At 49.6% G+C, this 21,932-nt stretch overlaps 1 protein-coding gene across 1 annotated transcript in view; it reads right to left on the reverse strand.

Moving 5' to 3' along the window:
- Positions 1-21,932, reverse strand: part of CACNA1F (calcium voltage-gated channel subunit alpha1 F) — a 77,333-nt gene extending 55,401 nt beyond the window's left edge. The window contains 10 exon segments of the mRNA XM_056850406.1: positions 1,365-1,525; positions 1,634-1,653; positions 3,121-3,215; positions 8,109-8,275; positions 10,134-10,237; positions 10,717-10,913; positions 12,334-12,486; positions 17,085-17,227; positions 18,180-18,319; positions 21,827-21,932. Of these exon segments, the coding sequence (XP_056706384.1) occupies positions 1,365-1,525; positions 1,634-1,653; positions 3,121-3,215; positions 8,109-8,275; positions 10,134-10,237; positions 10,717-10,913; positions 12,334-12,486; positions 17,085-17,227; positions 18,180-18,319; positions 21,827-21,910 (1,264 nt within the window). The 5' untranslated portion in view covers positions 21,911-21,932.

The following is a 21,932-nucleotide window of genomic DNA, read 5'->3' on the forward strand; positions in this document are numbered from 1 at the left end:
AGGAGATAGAGATCAGTTCCCCTGGAGAAAATGGCCGCTTTGGCAATTGGACTCTATGGCATTGAAGTCCCTCCCCTCTCCAAACCCCACCCTCCTCAGGCTCCACCCTCGAAATCTCCAAGCATTTCCCACCCTGGAGCTGGCAACCCTAGTAATTAGTTCTTGCTATCTATACATTCTCTGCTGGTGTTCCCCAGAACTACTTCCCCTATGCACCTACTCACAGAACACATTTGTTCCTATAGGGTTGCCAACCTTAAGGTGATAGCTGGAGATCTCCTGCTATTATAACTGATCTCTAGCCGATAGAGATCAGTTCATCTGGAGAAAATGGCCGCTTTGGCAACTGGACTCTATGGCATTGAAGCCTCTCCCCTCCCCAAACTCCGCCATCCTCAGGCTCCGCCCCCAAAATCTCCAGGTATTTCCCAACCTGGAGCTGGCAGCCCTACGTAGGGGAGACAATTGGGTGAGCATCCCTGGAGGCGGCCTTGGGCCATTCTCTAGATAAGCAAAGCCACATATCACGTTAGCGACTGTGCAGGTACTCTACTGCGAGACTCAGTTCTCTTTCTGTAAAACGTGAGTAATGTAACGTGGGGGTGGAAAGGGCTGTCAAGTTACAGCCGAACGTATGGCAACAAACAGAGATGGTTTGCTGTTGCCTGTCTCTGTGTGGCAACCTTGGACATCCACACAGTGGTCTCCCATCCTAGTACTAAGTAGCTGACCCTGCTTAGCTTCTGAGATCTGACGGGATCAGCCTAGCCTGGGTCATCCAGGTAAAGGCAAGGGAAGAACAGAGGTGATTTGCCATTGCCTGCCTCTGCGTAGTGACCCTGACCTTCCTTGGGGGTCTCACATCCAAGTACTAACCAGGGCTGACCCTTCTTAGCTTCTGAGATCTGATGAGACTGGGCCAGCCTGGGCCATCCAGGTCAAGGGAAGGGAAGAACAGAGGTGATTTGCCATTGCCTGCCTCTGCATAGCGACCCCGGGCTTCCTTGTGGGTCTCCAGAGGTGGTTTGCCATTGCCTGGGCTTCCTTGGGGGTCTCCCGTCCAAGTACTACCCAGGGCTGACCTTGCTTAGCTTCTGAGATCTGACAAGAGCAGGCTAGCCTGGGCCATCCAAGTCAAGGGAAGGGAAGAACAGAGGTGATTTGCCATTGCCTGCCTCTGTGTAGTGACCCTGGGCTTCCTTGGGGGTCTCCATTTGCCTTTTATCCCACTGAACGTTTGAAGACACCCACAATTGGGTTCAAAATCCGTTACGCATGTGTGGTTTCACAGTGATTTGCCACCGTTGGAACCTTCCCCGCTCCTGTCCGATACCCCCTAGCTGGAGCTCAGCTGCCTTCCCCACCTTGGATCTCTGTGAGCCAGTCGGGCTGGTTGTAGTGCTCGGAGGCAATGGTGAGGGTGTTGAGGAAAACCAGGAGCAGGACCATCCAATAGAAAGAGACGGACTTGACAGCCAGGCGGCAGTTCTTCCGGAAAAGGCGGTTGACCCGTCGCACTCGGCGGCTGCAGCAGAAAAGGGAAGGGCAGAAGCCGCTGATAAAACGCGGGAGAGAGAGCGCGGTTTCCCCGGGCCAGGTTTGCAGCGGATGGGAAGAAGGACATACTACTCACCCGAATTTCGTCTTAGAGAGCTTGCCGCTGTGGAATGGCAGACATTGAAAAAAAGAGAGAGAGAGAGAAGTCACAAGGAGCCATCAATTGCAGAGATCTCTCACCCACTTGGAAATCTACAGGCTCTTATCAGGGGTGCAGGGACCACAGTTCCCAGAGAAACGCCATTGACATTTCATAATGGTATTTCATAATTCACAGATATGCTTCCATGCTTTTAACAGCCCTTCCTCCTGATAAAATTTGACAGATGAGAAAGTTCTCCTATCTAAGAAATTCGGCAGAGGAAAGAAATTCAGCAGATGAGAAAGTTCTCCTATTTAAAGTTGCCAACGATGGGTTGGGAAATTTGTGGATATTTGGAGGGTGGAGTCTGGGGAGGCGGGGTCTGGGGAGGGGAGGAACGCCAGGGACTATAATGCCACAGAGCCCACCCTCCAAAGCAGCCATTTCCCACAGGGGAAACCACTGCTCTTAACCACTACACCACGCTGGCTTTCTGGATGAGGCGGCTCCAAGCCCAAGTGTGAGTGGTAGCAGCCGCTATTGCTTGGCCTGGATGCTCCTGCCAGTGAAAACAGCATCTTTTGCACTGTTTGTACCGGGAGGAGGTAGCACCAAGCGTCGGTGGGTCCACTGTTTTTTTTAAAGTACAGGTGGAGTATCCCTTATCCAGACACCCAATATCCAGACTGATCCAAAAACCGGGGCCTTTGAGCCGACATGCAGGCAGATCCGCGCTGCCTGCTTTCAATGTATCCTCTCACCTAAAAGAAATAAAATAACGTGTACACTGCAGCATAGGTGGAGACTGAAAGCCTGCCATTGTTAGTCGGTTGTTGCTCTTGTTTAACAGCTGATACAGGTATTCTGGTGAGATAGTTATACCTTTGCTTTCTGATGGTTTAACATACACAAAATTATTTAAAATATTGTTTAAAATTACATTCAGGCTACGTGTATATAAAATTACATTCAGGCTATGTGTATATAAAACAGAAATGAATTTGGGTCCCATCCCCAAGGTATCTCATTATTAGGGTTGCCAGCCTCCTGGTAATAGCTGGAGATCTCCTGCTGTTACAACTGATCTCCAGGCAATAGAGCTGGAGAAAATGGCTGCTTTGGCAATTGGACTCTATGGCATTGAAGTCCCTCCCCTCCCCAAACCCCGCCCTCCTCAGGTTCCACCCCAAAAATCTCCCGCCGGTGGCGAAGAGGGAGCTAGCAACCCTACTCGTTATGTATATGCAAAAATTCCAAAATATTCCAATATATATAGAAAGATCCAAAATACGGACCACTTCTGGTCCCAAGCAGTCCGGATAAGGGATACTCAACCTGCACCTGGCAACCTTAAGAGGAGATGAAGACCTGTATTTCTCATTGCCTCCTTTATGGGAGTCAGCGTGATGCACCCCAACATATAGAAAAGTTTGCACTGGCCCCACCCTCTCTCCCCACCTCGTCGCTTTGGTTGGGCAAACTCACCAGCACATAGTGTAGCAACGGTTCGGGGGATGGTCTTCATCCCCAACGTTCTCCGTATTCACAGATGCGGTTTCGCTGGCTGCAAGACTGGCTGGGGAGAGGAAAACGAGGTGTGTGTTTTTTCTTTTTCACCTTGCAGACGGTATTCAGATAACACACCTGACTTCCGCTCAAAGGCATGAGGCCCCGTTCAGGACTCAAATTGCTTTATAGATTTAAACCAGACCTTTTTCAGCATCTGGGCACACAGGCTCATGCGTTCGATCACAAAATGGCTGCCATGGGAGGCAGAGCCCCCCCCCCCACACACACACACAGAAATTCCAAGTGCAGAGAAGAAAATGGGTAACTTATGGGGCCTTTTATGCAGGGACATTTCCCTGCGGTCACCCCCGTCGACTGCTTCAGAGCTTCCTTTTGATTATGCATGCCTGTACCACCAGTCGGAGGTCGCCTCGCTCTCTCCATGCGTTTTGCTCTCATTCTCCAGATTCTGGCTAAAGCAGCATCTGGAAAACACGGGCTAAACGCGCGGGGAGAGCGAGGCGATCTCTGATGGGCAGAAAAGACATGCATAATCAAAAGGAAGCCCCAAAGCAGTTGGCGGGGATGACCGCGAGGAAACATCCCTGAATAAAGGCCCTTGTGGCTGTCTTACAGTTGCCTCTTGCCAAAAGGATTTTGTGGGTTTTCCGAGAACTGCAAAAACTTGCCAAAGGGGAATCTATATTTGTACTCATCGCTCTCAGCAATCCCTTTCGCAAACACTCCGGGGAAAAGTCCCACTTGTCTTCAGACTGTAGGTGAAGGCAAACACTGGATCAGCCCCTGGGGGCTTCCAGCTCAACTCCCTTGCAGCTTCACACCTGGATTGCCAGACGCACCAGCACATTCGGTATGTGGAGCAGGTGTGCCGCTGTCATGCATCTCTTCCAGCAAAAAAACTTCCAAGAGTGGATGGGTGATCGGGCGCCAGAGTGGAAAGGCATAAAGCAGCCTCATACCAGCTCAGACCATTGGTCCATGTCGCCCAGTCAATACTCTGACTGAAAGGAGCTCTCCAGGATGTCAAACACAGGGTTTTCCCCCCAACCCTTTTATGAGAGATCCTCCAACTGAAGTTGTTAACGGTTGAACCTGGATCTTAATGTATGCAAAGCAGTCAGGGACAGGACTGGGAAAGAACTCAGTTTGCTGGGAGCAAGATCCCTGCATTTGCAACGGTCTCAGAATCTCCCAAAAAAAGATATCGCAGAGCCGGGGAAAGTACAGAAGCTGACACCCATGATGATTAATGGGTAGGGGCACCTCTCCCAGGGGCTGGTCAGTTTACAGAACAGACGACAAAAGGGAGATGTGACAGAGGTTATCAAATTATGCATGGGGTGGAAAAGTTGATAGACAGCTTTCCCCCTCTCTCCCATAATGTTGCAACTGCGGCACCCAATTAAATAGACAGACAATTAACAAGTGGGGGCCTACAAAACACATAGGGGGGGAATCTCATCTCCCTTCCCCCTCACAGCTCCAGGCCCCACAGCCTACCTTTATCCCACCCCCACCCTCAGTCCTTCTCTTGGCAGGCTCCGGAGCAGCTGCTGCCATGCTCCTCACCCCAATGGTAAGTGTGTCGTCCGTGCATGTGCAGAAACTTTTTAAAAAATCGGGTTTTGTTTTTAGTTTTCAAATTTTTCTGCAAAGAAATTGAAGAAACATCCATTGGGGGTCAGTGTGCCCCCCCCTTTGCGGATGTAGGTATCTGCAAGCAGGGGGCACAGGCAGGAACTAGATATATAGATTCTGGATGGGCAAAAGGTTGTGGGATTCTGCAGGCGCCGACTTGCAAATGGGCAAAATCGACAACTGCCTATGCCTGTGCTTTCTCCGTTGTGGCTCCGCCCCTGGGTAACGGTTTGCCCAAGGAGGTCAGGAAAGCTCACCCTCTCCTGGCCTTCAACAAACTGCAAAATAGAGCTCTTCGAGTCGAGAGGGCTTTTCTGCACAGGTAATCGGGTTGCTCTGTGCAAAGCAGTTCTCACACTTGCTAGATAAATGATCGAGACTGTGGTGTATTCTGCTGCATATAGCTCATCGTAAGTAGGATCCTATTATGTAACCTCTGTACCACTTAATGGCCTTTTATGCACGGGTTGTTTCCAGGGCAATGACCCCTGACCACTTCAGGGCTTCGTTTTCATTATGCACGTCTTTTCTGACCTTTAGAAGTCACTTCGCTCTCTCCCCGCGTTTTCTGGATGCTATTTTTGGCGGCATCCAGAAAATGCGGGGAGAGAGCGAAGCGACTTCTAAAGGTCGGGAAAGTCCTGCATAATGAAAACGAAGCCCCGAAGTAGTCAGGGGGCGTGATCGCCCCGGAAACAACCTGTGCATAAAAGGACAATGTGCCATGTTAATACTTATACTATGCTTCGGTTCTTTCTTGTGGTTCCAGACTTCTAAAATCCTAATCCACTGGTTATTGGATGTCCCATTTTTGTTGACTGTAGTGACTCACTATGTGTCATCTGCCTTGAGTCCTTGTGAGAAAGACGGAGCTATAATTAGCGTGAATAAATAAATTGCCAGCAGATACAATTAATGGCCACAGATTCATGAAGAAGGCATCCATCAGTGGCAGGGGTGCCAGTTTTGGGTTGGGAATTACTTGGAGATTTTGAGGGTGGAGCCTGGAAGGGCTGGGGTTTGTGGAGGGGAGGGACCTCCACGAGGTATAATGCCCTAGAGTCCACCCGCCAAAGCAGCCATTTTCTCCAGGGGAACTGATCTCGGTCATCTGGGGAGCGATTGCAATAGCAGGAGCTCTTCAGATGCCACCTGAAGGTTGGCAACCTTAATCAATGGCTACTAGCCATGTTGACTCAAGAGAACCTCCATGTTCAGAGGCAGCAAGACTCTGAATCTCAGTGCTGAGGAGCTATATCAGGGGAAGGTCTTGGCCTCCCTATGTTCTGTGCGTTGGCCCTCCAGGAAAACTGGTTGGCCGCTGTGTGAAGCAGGATGCTGGACTAGATGGACCCTCACTGGCCTGATCCAGCAGGCATGCTTTTAAGATATTTGGAGGAAGGTTATATCGTAGTGAATGGGGACCAAGAGGAAAGACTAACATTTCATCTCGCCAAGGGATTACCAACATGATGGTTGTAAAGAAGAAGACAATCTGGCGGTTCCCAAACAAACCAGAATAAAGAACAATAGCCTAAAGTTCTGAGTTCAATTACATCACCATGGACTCTGGGCGAAGCACAGGTGGGGTATGGAATGGAAACATGTGATGTCTCTGGAATCTCTTCTGCTGCTTAGGCCTTAAAGGGACTGAAACGTGGAAACGAGAAAAGAGGAAAAATGAGGAAATTACTCTCAATGTCGGTGGAGTGGTGGTTGTGTTTGAACCATTTCTTGCCTCTCTTCTTCCCCTTCAGATGTGCCATAGACATGCCTTCCGTAAGGGAGGTACCACGGATGAAAGGGTGCGTGGAGGGGAGGAGGGGTAAGAAGGAAAAGAACATGGGCAAGTGGGAAATGGATGGAGGGAAAAAACAAAACCATATGAGTTACATGACAAAGATGCCAGAAAAAAGGGGGAAGGGTTAAATCATCCAAATCAAAGTCCATGTTTGTTTGCCTCCAAGTTGGGTCTCCCAAATCTGTCTCCGTTTCCAAAATAGAGATGGGTTAATTCCTAGAATTTCCTAGAAATTCCTAGAATTTGCTCTGGGATTTGACAGCCGGCGTAGTGTAGTGGTTAGAGTGTCGGACTAGGATCTGGGAGACCCAGGTTCAAACCCCCACTTTACCATGGAAGGTCACTGGGCGACCTTGGGCCAGCCACACAGTCTCAGCCTAGCCTACCTCTGAGGGTTGTTGTGAGGATACAATGGAGGAGAGAAGAATGATGCAAACTGCTTTGGGTCGCCGTTGGAGAGAAAGGCGGGGTATATACAAAAGTAAGTAAACTGAGAGCCCCATGGCACAGAGTGGTAAGCTGCAGTACTGCAGTAAAAAGCTCTGCTCACGACCTGAGTTTGATCCTGGCTTGAGGTTGGCTCAGCCTTCCATCCTTCCAAGGTCGGTAAAATGAGTACCCAGCTTGCTGGAGGTAAAGGGTAGGCGACTGGAGAAGGCAATGGCAAACCACCCTGTAAACATAGTCTGCCTAGTAAACGTCATGATGTGACATCACCCTATGGGTCAGTAATGGTCTAGTCCGTGCACAGGGGACTTCCTTCCCTTTAAGTAAATAAATAAGTAGACCAAAGAAGGAAAACAGACCAGTGGCTTGAGCAGGGAAGGAACCGTTCACTTAGAAACATCTATTTGGCATTCCTACCTTAGCTAATATCGCCACTGGCTCAGCGGCCCCCCAAGTGGCTGGCGAGACCTAGATAATCTAATTAACTCGGTGCCAGAGGAGGTCCCCTTGCAACTCGGTCCCATTTTCTCCCACCACAGATTCTAGCTGTGGGGAAGGGCAGACGCAAGCTAAAAAAGCTGCTGCTAATTGGCTGGTTCAGGGCATGGCCGGAGGGACAAATGCAACCTCCCTCCCGTCACCAGAAGGCGGGAAGGGGAGCGGGAGAGAAAGAGAAAGCAGAAATGCCAATAAAAAGATACAGCAGACAACTCTGTCCCTGCCCCCCACTTGGCATGCCCCACACATTTCCAACGGGTAGGGTTCTCCTGCTTGCCTCGGCCCGTGCCCGACCCCTCATGCTTCCGCCTCTCTCTCTTTTTCACCCCAAGCGGGAACCTTTCCAGAGCTGGCAATTTCCTCACAGTTCCTGCTAATCTTGTATCGCCGCAGCTTGGATTGATTCCTCTCTAATCTCCTCGCCCGGAGCTGCCACAAGGCCCAGATGGTAGCATCCGGGCCACTGGCTCCACCGTCCCCATGGGACGGCAGAGCACTGTTCTGCGGCAAAACTGGGCTGGGGCCCCAGGAAAGGACAGTGGCAGGAGCCCTTACGGGTGTGTTTGTCCTCCATCTCGTCCCCTTCCTCGTCGGGCTCGATGTCTTCGGCCTGCATGATCCAATCCAGGTAGCCCGTCAGGTCTTCCTCCATTTGCTGTTTCTCCCGTAGCTTTTGGAAGTCGCCCCGGGCTTTGGCCTTCTCTCGCTCCTTGGAGAATTCTCTGCGGGAAGGGACGGGTCAAATTAGCCGTGCACGCGACTGCTCGGCAGACGGTTGAAACATTCCCTCGGATAAAAGCCCACTTGCTGGTAAGACAGCCTTTGATCCGGTTGGTTGTCTATGTCTGGCACAGCCAGAGAGCTTAAGACACACACAGAGTGGAGTCGAACTGTTGGAATGGATCATCAGGTTATAAAATACAGGCCACATGCATATACATGAAGTCCCCAAGTCAGGATCACGCACATACCATCAAAACACACCAGGGTTGCTGATAGGGTTGCCAGGTCCCTCTTCGCCACAGGCAGGAGGTCTGTGGGGCGGAGCCTGAGGAAGGCGGGGTTTGGGAAGGGGAGGGACTTAAATGTCAGAGTCCAACTGCCAAAGCGGCCCTTTTCTCCAGGTGATCTGATCTCTATCGGCTGGAGATCAGTTGTAATAGCAGGAGCTCTCCAGCTAGTACCTGGAGGCTCCACACTACCTGAATGAGTTCCCCTGGAGAAAATGGCAGCTTAAGAGGGCAAACTCTATGGTATACTATCAATTCCAGGTGAAATCCCTCCTGAGATTCCCCCCTCCACAGGCGCTAACCCCAAATCTCCAGGAATTTCCCAGGCCAGAGTTGGCAACCCTAGCAGGGAATAATGTCATACAGTCCGCTCTCCAACGCATTTTGTCTTGTCTGTATTCCATCTTGTCTGTATTCCTGTAGTCTGGAGATTAGCTGTAATTCTGGGAGATCTCCAGGCTCCACCTGGAGGTTGGCAAGGTTGGCATACGCCAAACATTACCTGTATAATGTGGAGGACTGCCTATTTCCTTAAGAACACACCCAGCCACTCTAGTCATCTTCAGAGGGCCTGCTTTGTGTGCCCCTACCTTCTGAGATTAGGCGGGTGGCAACCCCAGAGAAGGGCCCTCTCCGTAGCGGCACCAAAACTATGAGCTCTCTCCCCAGGCAGGCTTGCCTGTCCCCTTCTGTTGCCGCCTTCCACCAGCCTACACTCGGCATTCGCTCAGTGGCCCCTCCTTCCTGCTCAATGTTTTAACTATTTTTTAAAAAAATCTTTTGTACTTATTTTTAGCTCAGGTCGTAACTTGTTTTAATGATGTATTCGTGTGTTGGTTTTAACTGCTTTTAAGATGAGATTTTAATTTCTATGTTTTAATTTGTTAGCCGCCTTGGTGGTCCTACGGGAGGAGAAAGCAGGGTAAAAAACTTGTTAATAACAACAACAACATCAAAACAAGGTATGACTTACGAGCGGTTTTATGTGAAATGGAAACTATTCTATAAATACGTAGAGGCTCAAGGTTAAAGAAAACAAAACAAAAATTAGATATTAATTAATGGTAGTGAAACTTTAATTTTAGTTTGAGATAATTATTTTGTTTGCTGAGACACTAAATGTCGAGACCCTAAATGTTTGATAGACACAAAGGGTGATTATCGTTCAAGTATATTATATGTGCAGTTGGCCTGAACATTTTTTTCCTTCATTATATAACCGGGCGATTATTCTATTGTAAAATGTTGTTGAAAAGCAGGGTAATGTAGTCTGCTTGATTTGCTTTTGAATTTTGGATTTTTCAATTGTATGTTGGATACCATTACTTTTTCCCCTTTCCCCCCTTTCGCCCATTTTGTATCCCTTTTATTATAAAAAACAAAAACAACAACAACAACAAAACAACAAAACAACAAAACAATAACAACAGTAATGTTTTCCTGATGTGACAAGGCTGTCAAAGAGTGCATTCTCGTTGTAACTGTAGGCTAGCTTTTGCGTCATTCCCACTTTGGGTAAATATACTGCAGTGCTGATTCGTAAACCACACATGCTCAGCATTGAACTTACCCACTCAGCACACCCAAAACCAGGTTGAGCACGAAGAAGGAACCAAAGATAACGAGGCTGACAAAATAAATCCATGGCAGCTCATGACCCATTGCGTCCTGCATCTGGAGGAAGAGGAGGAGGGGGAGGAGAAGAGTTGGTTTTTATACTCCGCTTTTCTCTACCATTAAGGAGTCTCAAAGCATCTTACAATAGCCTTCCCTTCCTCTCCCCATAGCAGACACCTTGTGAGGTAAGGTGAGGCTGAAAGAGTTCAGAAAGAACTGTGACTAGCCCAAGGTCACCCAGCAGGTTTCATATGTAGGAGTGGGGAATCAAGCCTGGTTCTCCAGATTAGAGTCCGCTGGTCATGTGGAGGAGTGGGGAATCAAACCCGGTTCACCAGATTAGAGTCTACCACTCGTTTGAGGAGTGGGGAATCAAACTGGTTCACCAGAGTAGAGTCCACTGCTCTTAAATACTACGCCACGTTGGAAGAGAGGGAGGGAAGAGATCAGGGAGTGTAGGTATGGGAATTGCTTTGGGTGAGATAACGGCAATGCTGCTCTCTTGCCCCCACAACTAGGAGGAGACGCCAGCTCACCCAATAGAGTACGTCAGTCCAGCCTTCCATGGTGATGCACTGGAAGACAGTCAACATGGCGAAGAAGAAGTTGTCGAAGTTGGTGATGCCTCCGTTGGGTCCTTCCCACTTGCCGCGGCACTCACTGTTGTTCACCGTGCACTCCCGGCCATGCCCAGAGAAGGCACAAGGGGAGGGATCCTCCTCAGCTTCCAGGTCTGAAGGAGGAAAAGATTTAGAGGTGGGTGGCAAAAACTGGGGAAGAGGGGCAAGATTTTGTAAACTACTTTAGAAGAAGAAGAAGAAGGGTTGGTTTTTATATGCTGACTTTCTCTACCACTTAAGGAAGAATCAAACCGGCTTACAATGGCCTTCCCCTCCCCTCCTCACAACAGACACCCTGTGAGGTATGTGGGACTGAGAGAGCTGTGACTAGCCCAAGGTTACCCAGCTGGCTTCGCGTGTAGGAGTGGGGAAACCAACCCAGTTCACCAGATTAGTGTCCCGCCAATCCTGTGGAGGAGTGGGGAATCAAACCCAGTTCTCCAGAGTCCACCACTCCAAACCACCACTCTTAATCACTACACCACGCTGGCTTTAACTTAAAAGCATTACAGAAGAGGGGAAGAAAGAGAGGGAGAGAGAGAGAGAATGAATGAATGAAATGAATGAATGAATGAATGAATGAATGAATGAATGAAAGAAAGAAATGACAAATGAAACAACCAACGGAAAGAGAGAGAGAGGAGAGAGAGAGAGAGAGAGAGAGAGAGAGAGAGAGAGAGAGAGAGAGAGAGAGAGAGAGAGAGAGAGAGAGAAAGAAAGAGAGAAAGAAAGAGAGAAAGAAAGAAAGAAAGAAAGAGAGAAAGAGAGAAAGAAAGAGAGAAAGAGAGAAAGAGAGAAAGAAAGAAAGAAAGAAAGAAAGAAAGAAAGAAAGAAAGAAAGAAAGAAAGAAAGAAAGAAAGAAAGAAAGAAAGAAAGAAAGAAAGAAAGAAAGAAAGAAAGAAAGAAAGAAAGAAAGAGAACTATGCCAATCTTTGGAGCCAACTTCTACATGCCAAGCAGATGTTCTAACACTGAGCCATGGCCCCTCCCCAAAGTCAGTATGCATGTAGAAAGTGCCATTAAGTCACAGCTGGGTTATGGCAACCCCTCATGGGGGTTTCAAGGCAAGAGACATTCAGAGGAGGCTTGGCATTGCCTGCTTCTGCGTAGCAACCCTGGACTTCCATCCAAGTACTAACCAGGACCAACCCTCCTTAGCTTCTGAGCTCTGATGAGATGAGGCTAGCCTGGGCCATCCAGGTCAAGGCAAGAGATGAACAGAGGGTTTTTTGCCATTGCCTGCCTCTACATAGCAACCCCAGACTTCCTTGGTGGTCTCCCATCCCCGTAACAGCCAGGGCCGACCCTGCTCAGCTTCTGAGCTCTGACGAGATCGAGCTAGCCTAGGCCATCCAGATCAGTGCAAATTCAGCATTGTTTTAGGCTGTTCCCCATTCTGCAAGGAACAAACAGAGCTGTTCCCAACAGCAGGCCTGTATGCGCTCGTGCGTATTGGTCCCACTATCATACGTTTATTACTTTGGGACGTGGAAAGCCAGGGGTCGCCTCCTTCCCTCCCATCAGCAACTGCACCTGAGCCAATGATGAAGCAGGTCTTGTGCATGCGCCCGATGAACAGCTCCAGGCCGATGATGGCGTAGATGATGATGACGAAGAGAACCAGCAGCGCGATGTGCAAGAGGGGCACCATGGCCTTCATGATGGAGTTCAAGACAATGTGCAGGCCTGGCGGGAAGGAAGGAGAGCAGCATAAGAACATAAGAAAAGCCCTGCTGGATTAGACCAAGGCCCAATCAAGTCTAGCAGTCTGTTCCCACAGTGGCCAACCAGGTGCCTGTAGGAAGCCCCCAAGCAAGACAACTGCAGCAGCATTGTCCTGCCTGCGTTCCACAACACCTCATATAATGGGCATGCTCCTCTGATACTGGAGAGAATACGCATGAACATAAGAACATAAGGAAAGCCCTGCAGGATCAGACCAAGGCCCATCCAGTCCAGCAGTCTGTTCACACAGGGGCCAACCAGGCGCCTCTAGGAAGCCCACACTCAAGATAACTGCAGCAGTATTCTCCTACCTGCGTTCCACAGCACCTAATATAACGGGCATGCTCCTCTGATCCTGGAGAGAATAGGGATGCATCATGACTAGTATCCATTTTGACTAGTAGCCATGGATAGCCCTCTCCTCCATGAACATGCCCACTCCCCTCTTAAAGCCTTCCATGCGCTTGTGCATATTGGTCCTACTATCAATGATTCAACAGGCAATGGCAACCTCAACTGCCCCCTGATTTTATTTACTTCATTTATACCCCTGTCTTTCTCCCAAACAGGGACCCGAAGTTAGGGGTGGCAACCTCCAGGTAGTGGCTGGAAAACTCCTGGGATTACAACCGATCTCCAGGTAGGATTGTCAGCTCCAGATTGAGAAATACCTGGAGATTTTTGGGGTGGAGCTTGAGGAGGATGGGATTTGTGAAGGGGACTTCAATGCCATAGAGTCCAATTGCCAAAATGGCCATTTTCTCCAGGGGAACTCATCTCTATCGGCTGGAGATCAGTTGTAATAGTGGGAGAACTCCAGCTAGTACCTGGAGGCTAGCAGCCCTATCTCCAGGCAACAGAGATCAGTTTTCCCGGAGGAACTGGCTGCTTTGGAGGGTGGATTCTATGTCATTATACCCCATTGAATTCCCTCCCCTCCCCAAACCCCACCCTCCTTAGGCTCCACCCCCAAAATCTCCAGGTATTTCTCAACAGACTACAGTGATCAGTTCCCCCCTGGAGAAAATAGATTATTTAGCGGGTGGACTCTATTGCATTGTACCCCATTGAAGCCCCATCCTATCCCATCCCTCCCCTCCCCAAACCCAACCTTCCTCAGGCTCCACCCCCAAAATTTTCTAGGTATTTCCCAACCCGGAGCTGGCAGCCCTAACTGAAGTGGCTAACATTGTTCCGCTTCCCTCCATTTTATCCTCACTACGACCCTGTGAAGTAGGTTAAGCTGAGAGTGTGTGACTAGCCCAAGGTTGCCCAGCAAGTTTCCATGGCAGAATGGGGATTTGAACCTGGGTCTCCTGAATTCTAGTTGAACACTCTAACCACCGCACCTGGGAGCCAGCGTGGTGTAGTGGTTAAGAGTGGTGGAATCTAATCTGGAGAACTGCGTTTGATTCGCCACTCCTCCACAAAAGTGGCAGACTCTAATCTGGTAAACCGGGTTGGTTTCCCCACTCCTACAGCTGGGGAACCTTGGGCTAGTCACAGCTCTCTTAGAGCTCTCTCAGTCCTACCTACCTCACAGGGTGTCTGTTGTAGGGAGAGGAAGGGAAGGAGATGGTAAACCGGTTTGATTTTCCCTAAAAGGTAGAGAAAGTTGGCATGTAAAAACCAACTCTGCTTCTTCTACTTCTACAACATGCAGGCTCCATTTTACAACAGCCTAGGGGTAGAGAGCCATGTGTCACCAGAGCAGCGTCCAGCAGGAAAGGGGCCGTCTCTCCTGTTTGGGGAGAATCTGGTGCTAAAGACGAGTCAATGCTGGGTTAGGGTTTCTTGCATACATACATATTTATTTAAAATATGTATTAACCACCTTTCTTCCTTACAGAGCTCAGGGAGGCTTACAGAAGAAGCAGAAGCAGAAGCAGAAGCAGAAGAAGAAGAGGAGGGGGAGGAGGAGTTGGTTTTTATATGCCAACTTTCTCTACCACTAAAGGGAGAATCAGACTGGCTTACAATCACCTTCCCCTCCCCTCCCCACAACAGACACCCTGTGAGGTAGATGGGGCAGAGAGAGCTGTGACTAGCCCAAGGTCGTCCAGCTGGCTTCATGTGGAGGAGTGGGGAAACCCAACCAGTTCACCAGATTAGCCTCCACTGCTCATGTGGAGGAGTGGGGAATCAAACCTAACGACAACACATAGAATAAAATATATTCAAAACATAAAACCATCTTCAGTTGCCTCCCAATACGACTGCACCGTAGATTTATACGATGGTATTCTGATACTGTTTGACTTTTAGTCCTTGGCTCTGCAGCACAGAATGTGCCTCTCTTCACCACTGATACCACCAACCGAGTTGACATTTCCACTGAGCTATCCACCCTGACCCCACGACCTCTTCCCGGGTTAGTCACAGCCTGCTCAGATCCTATTAGTGTACAGTGCTACACCGTGAGGTCATTCCGATCTTGAGAAGAAAAAAGGAGGGCCCCCCCTACACTGTCCAGAATACAATTACCGGTACTCAAGTTTCCCCCTTGCAAAAACAAAGAATGAAATTTCACGTCGTCGAAATTCAGAACCTCGGAATATTCGTCCTAGCAGTTCGGCAAAAGTGTAGTTCAGAAACAGCAGCTCTGATACCCAGTCCCCTCCTCAAAGAAAGCCAGTGTGTATGTCAGGGTCGCCAACCTCCAGGTGGGGCCTGGAGATCTGCTATTACAACTGATCTCCAAACTACAGAGATCAGTCCCCTCGGAGAAAATGGCTGCTTCGGCGGGTGGACTCTGTGGCGGGTGCTGAGGAGAGTGACGTGGATGATCAGGGGCTTGGAGACCGAGCCCTATGAGGAAAGGCTGAGGGAGTTAGAGAGAGGAGGTTGAGGGGTGACATGATTGCTCTCTTTAAGTATTTGAAGGGCTGTCACTTAGAGGAAGGCAGGGAGCTGTTCCTGTTGGCAGCAGAGGATAGGACTCGCAATAATGGGTTTAAATTGAGGGCGGAAAGGTACCGGCTGGATATTAGGAAAATGTTTTTTACAGTAAGAGTTGTTCGACAGTTTAATCGGCTACCTAGGGAGGTGGTGAGCTCCCCCTCCCTGGCGGTCTTTGAGCAGAGGCTGGACATGCACTTGTCAGAGATGCTCTAGGCTGATCCTGCATGGAGCAGGGGCCTCTATGGCCCCTTCCAACTCTATGATTCTATCCGACTAAAGATCAAAAGTGACGGGGCTGAGCATACCTTTCTTGAGAGGTTGTTCCATAATAGTGGGCCTGCCACCAAAAAGGCCCTCCCTCATATACCCACCAAATAAGCTTCTTGTATTAACGGGACAGTCAGGAGAGCCTCTCCCTGTGATCTTAATTCCCGGGCAGGACTATATATAGCAGAAACCACTTCTGGGCTGCAGTCTATTGGAAGCCAGCATAAATTGTGACATAAGAGTAAGGCTGCAGAGGTCCCTTCCCTCCCCAAACCCTGCCCTCCCCAGGCTCCATCCTGAAATGTCCAGGAATTTCCCAACCCAGAGCTGCCAACCAGGCACAGAGCTGGGGGAAGGAGCACCCAGGGCAGGGGGGAGGGAGGGAGGGTGCTTGAGCCAGGTGCTGGGGCAGAGACAAATGCATCATGTCGGACAACCCCCACATTCTAACCGCTACACCTGGGAGCCAGCGTGGTGTAATGGTTAGGAGCAGTGGACTCTAATCTGGAGAACCACGTTTGCTTCCCCACTCCTCCACAAAAGTGGTGGACTCTCATGTGGCGAACTGGGTTGGTTTCCCCACTCATCCACATAAAGCCAACTGGGTGACCTTGGGCTAATCACAGTTCTCTTTGAGCACTCTCAGCCCCACCTTCCTCACAAGGTGTTGCCCCAGAATGTCGGACCAGAACCGACGGGTTGGAATTAAATCAAAAGAGTTTCCAACTAGACATTAGGAAGAATTTTCTAACCGTTAGAGCGGTTCCTCAGTGGAACAGGCTTCCTCAGGAGGTGGTAAGCTCTCCTTCCCTGGAGGTTTTTAAGAAGATGTTAGATGGCCATCTGTCAGCAATGCTGATTCTATGACCTAAGGCAGATCCCGAGAGGGAGGGCATCTTGGCCATCTTCTGGGCATGGAGTAGGGGTCACTGGGTGTGTGTGTTGGGGGGGAGGTAGTGGTGAATTACCTGCATTGTGCAGGGGGTTGGACTAGATGACCCTGGTGGTCCCTTCCAACTCTATGATTCTTATGCATCTATGAGATTGTAAGAGAAATAAAAGGAGAGGGAGAGCAGCGGCTGGTTGGGCAGCCTATGCACCAGTCGGGCCGCGAGTGGGCAGCTGTGTCAGGTCTGTGGTGCAGCGGCTCTCCTTCTGCCCATGCCTGCGCTCCCCTTGCTTGTGCTGGCACCCCCCTCTCCTTGCACCAGGGGCAAATGCCTGTGTCAGACACCACCACCACCCCAAGATCCAGCCCTACTGGCAACCCTATAATTATACGTGCATGTGAGTATTGTTGTCAGGTGCCTTGAACCAAGAGGGAAGGCAGGGGTATAAATGTTTTAATAAATAACAATAAAATAAATTTTGAAAAAGAGAGAGAAACTTACTGGGGACACCAGACACGAGGCGCAGAGGCCGCAGAACGCGGAACGCTCTCAGGGCCTTGACGTCAAAACCGCCAGGCTTCCCGCTCATGTGATGGGCATCGCCGGACTTGTGAGAAAATTGTTCTAAGATCACACTGAAGAGCCTGTGGGGAAATCAGAGGATGAAGCTGTTCCTCCCAAGAAATGTGGTCTCCACCCAGGTACGAGGATGAACTGGCTCCTGGACATCTGGCCCTAAGTCTCAAAGTGTTGGACGGGCCTTGGGAGAATATAACATCAGAACTGCCCCACAGGATCAGGCAAACAGATTCATCTAATAATTTCAGGAGATCTCCTGCTAGAACATGGAAGTTGGCAACCCTATGCCTGCCTGACCCCTGGTCTCTTTGCATTCAATGCAACATCTTAGAGATTTGAATTATTTTATTATTCGACTTGTATCCTGCCCTCTATCCCCGACCGAGGCCTACCATATGGCCTCTTTGTGCTAGGGTTGTACGGTTGCCAGGTCCCTCTTCGGCACTGGCGGGAGGTTTTAGGGGCGGAGCCTGAGGAGGGCGGGGTTTGGGGAGGGGAGGGACTTCAATGCCATAGAGTCCAATTGCCAAAGCAGCCATTTTCTCCAGGGGAACTGATCTCTATCGGCTAGAGATCAGTTGTAATAGCAGGAGATCTCCAGTTAAAACCTGAAGGTTGGCAACTCTATAGGGCTGCCAATTCTGAGCTGGGATATTCTTGGAGATTTGGGTGTGGAGCCTGGGGAGGGACCTTAGCAGAGTATACTGCCACAGAATCCACACTCCAAAGCAGCTGTTTTATCCAGGGGAACTGATCTCCATAGTCCAGAGATGAGCTGTAATTCCAGGAGATCTCCAGGCCTCATCTGGAGGTTGGCAACCCCTCTGTGTCACTCCTCCAGGCGCTTATTGTCCAGCCTGGAGCGTCAGGAAGACTAAACTCCTGCAGTTTCTCCAAAACTGTCCCCCTGGCTCTCAACCCTCTGCAAATGGTCTCCTGCAAATGGTCCAAAAAACTTTAAAAGTCACCTGCTGGAGTGGTTTGCAGCCCTTTCTTTTTGTCACATTAAAAACTCACCCCACCACAACTATGACGAAGTCCAGAAGGTTCCAGCCATTGCGGATATAGGCACTGGGGTGCATGACCAGACCGTAGGCGAGGATCTTCAGGAATGTCTCCACGGTGAATATGATGAGGAAGATGTACTCCACTTGCTCCTGCGGAGTTGGGAGGAAGCGGGGCGGACACCCCAAGCATTTGCTGTTTCTACCTGGGGAAGCAGTCCTACTTGCTCTGGATTTCAATCCAGAACTTAATTGCCGACGCTCCCGAATCAGGGCAGATTGCAAAGAGCTTCAAAATGAAAGGTCGACAGCTTCCGTTCTGGAAAGCTGACGCTAGAGAGACAGCGGCTCGAAATTCCTGTCAAAGGCAACAGGCAAGGATTTCTCTGGATTAGCACCCTCTCCGTTCAAACCCGCATGAGCCGCTTATGGAGCCAGCGTAGAAAGAGGAGCAACACGCACCCAGAAACGGCAACAGGGCAAACAACTGGGAGTACAACGCGCACATGTGGCCACACACCCCAGATACAAGCGTAGCAATGCAAATGCGTGCACACCCTGGCCGCAAGTGTAGGAACGCACAACATACGCACACCAGTAAACAAGCGTGCACATGCATCATGGTATGTAGTAAGAAGAAGAAGAGTTGGTTTTCATATGCCGACTTTCTCTACCACTTAAGGAAGAATCAAACCGGCTTACCATCACCTTCCCCTCCCCACAACAGATACCCTGTGAGGTAGGTGGGGCTGAGAGAGTTCAGAAAGAACCGTGACTGGCCCAAAGTCACCCAGCTGGCTTCATGTGGAGGAGTGGGGAATCAAACCCAGTTCTCCAGATCAGAGTCCACCGTTCCAAACCACCACTCTTAACCACTACACCATGCTGGGTATTGGGTACACGTACACCCAGAGAGATAAGGAATGACTTATAAAGTCCTCACACAAAACCCGGGAATCCTGGTTGATAGATCCTCCTTGCTATTCTCTAAAGAGCTGGGAAAAAGTCCTCTTAGTGCAATCCTAAACAGGGTCACATCTTTTATGCATGGGTTGTTTCTGTGGCAATCGCCTCCCGACTGCTTTGGGGCTTTATTTTCATTATGCAGGTCTTTCCCAACCTTTAGGAGTCACTTCGCTCTCTCCCCGTGTTTAGGGTTGCCAGGTCCGTCTTCACCATTGGCGGGAGATTTTTGGGGCAGAGCCTGAGGAGGGCGGGGTTTGGGAGGGGAGGGACTTCAATCTCATAGAGTCCAATGGCCAAAGCAGCCATTTTCTCCAGGTGAATTGATCTCTATCGGCTGGAGATCAGTTGTAATAGCAGAAGATCTGCTATTACCTGGAGGTTGGCAACCCTACCTGTGTTTCCTGGATGCTGCCAGAAACAACATTCAGAAAATGTGGGGGAAATGTGGAGAGAGGGCGAAGTGACTCCTAAAGGCCGGGAAAGACCTGCATAACTAAAACGAAGCCCCCAAGTAGTCGAGGGATGATCGCGATGGAAACCACCCATGCATAAAAGGCCAAAGACTGGTGGGTCAGTGAATTGATTTGAATTGCCCTGCTTGCCTGCTTCCTTCCTTCCAAATTAGTATATTCTCTCCTCTATTATAAAGGTAAAGGTACCCTGTGCAAGCACCGGGTCATTCCTGACCCATGGGGTGACGTCACATCCCGACGTTTCCAAGGCAGACTTTGTTTACAGGGTGGTTTGCCAGTGCCTTCCCCAGTCATCTTCCCTTTACCCCCAAGCAAGCTGGGTACTCATTTCACCGACCTCGGAAGGATGGAAGGCTGGGTCAACCTCGAGCCGGCTACCTGAAACCGACTTCCGTTGGGATCGAACTCAGGTTGTGAGCAGAGCTTGGACTGCAGTACTGCAGTTTTACCACTCTGTGCCACGGGGCTCTTATTCTTCTGTTATAGTGAGAACAAAAACCCAGAAATCCTGGATCTGCCACCCTGCTTTTGGAAGCCGTAAAACACACAACTCTTTTCCCCCAAAGGGTTGTGTGATTGTATGAAAGTTTCAAAGTTTAAGCCCGATGCTAAGAGCAAGAAAAAATAGAAACGAGATCAAGGTCTTTCCCTGACCTCTCTAAGGTCAAGTGTGTCTGGTTTTACCCAGGAAGGGAGAGCAGAGATCAGAAACTGGCCAAGGTCCAGTTTTAGTCAAGGGATTATTCTGGATTTACTCCCGGGAAGCTGAGTCTAGCCCTGACCCCAACCGCAATCAGCAGATGACTTCAGATCTGGAGGGGAGCTTCTCTGGCATGGTTGCAAGGCCCTCCCATTAGTCACTGGAGGCAAACTGGTTTGCTGGGGGGGAGGGGGGAGACCATTGCCTCATCCGTCCCCAGTCAAGTGGTGGATTAATGGTTATTAAGAGATAATAGATTTAATTAGCTTTAACGTGTTGCCTTTGGCAGAAATCAAGAAGTAAAGATGGAATCACTAAGGGAGAAGGAGGATTCAACAAAGAACTTGCTGGCCTAGAAGAAGAAGAGAGCTGTGAGACGGGACTCCTAGGTTGTTTGGAAAGAAGAAGAAGAAGAGTTGGTTTTAATACGCCAACTTTCTCTACCTTTTAAGGAGAATCAAACCGGTTTACAATCTCCTTCCCTTTCTCTTCCCACAACAGACACCTTGTGAGGCAGGTGAGGCTGAGAGAGTTCAGAGAGAACTGTGACTGGCCCAAGGTCACCCAGCTGGCTTCGTGTGCAGGAATGGGGAAACCAACCTGGTTCGTCAAATTAGAGTCCACCACTCATGTGAAGGAGTGGGGAATCAAACCCGGTTTTCCAGATTAGAGTCCACCGCTCTTAACCACTACACCACACTGGCTGTGCATTACAGCTAAGGGAGCCATGATTCTTAGGATCATAGGAGGACGAGTCCTCTCTTAAAGGCCAAAACAGCCCTGGAAAGGGTCCTTGCCCCTCTCCCTGCCTTCACTGGCGGAAACAAAGGCTTGAAGGCTGGCAATACTGTTGTGATTGCCTAGCAATGGCCACTGAGGGCATTTGTTTCTTAAAGCTATAGGTGCAGCTTTTATTTTATACACACTCTCACACATATATATATTTCATATTTTTCTGCTAACCTGGGACTTTTCTCAGGTCTATAAGAAGACTTGTCTGTCCATGGCTCCAATCTCCGGACTTAAGTATCCGCAGATGGGGCCATGTTGAGAATTAGCTATATTGACACTGTTGTCTTTTACTGAGTCATATCACTGGTTCATCTAGCCCCCAGCACCATCAAATCTACAATTACCATTAACCATTTATTTTCATCCCTGGCATGAGGCCTGCTCCTCAGGGAACCGCCAACCACGCACCCCACCATGCAAGGGTCTTGCCCACCTTCCTGAAACATGAGGCAGGTGCCACACTGGGGAATGATGGTCAGAAGAGCCATAAGTGGCATGTCAAAGAGCCATACGTGGTTCCCAAGCCACTGAGTATCACTGGTCTAGTGTGACTAGAGCAGGTCTCCAAGGGCCTCCTCCAAGGCCTGAGGCAGACATTTCCCCTTTCCCCTGCTGTCCAAGGTCTTTTGAACTGCAGACGCCAGGAGCTGCGTTCAAGGAATATGTTCTGCTACAGAGCTATGCCCCCTTCCCTCTCCTTCCTTCCAAGGCTTTCAGAAAGACACTTACCAGGTTGTGGTTGGCAACGTTGGAGTCGTCCTCCGGGAAAGGGATATAGACCCCTAAGGCCACACAGTTAGCAAAGATGGTCATGAGAATCAGGATGTCAAAGGGT

Source organism: Euleptes europaea, chromosome 1 (genome assembly GCF_029931775.1).
Source record: "Euleptes europaea isolate rEulEur1 chromosome 1, rEulEur1.hap1, whole genome shotgun sequence".
Classification (NCBI taxonomy): Eukaryota; Metazoa; Chordata; class Lepidosauria; order Squamata; family Sphaerodactylidae; genus Euleptes; species Euleptes europaea.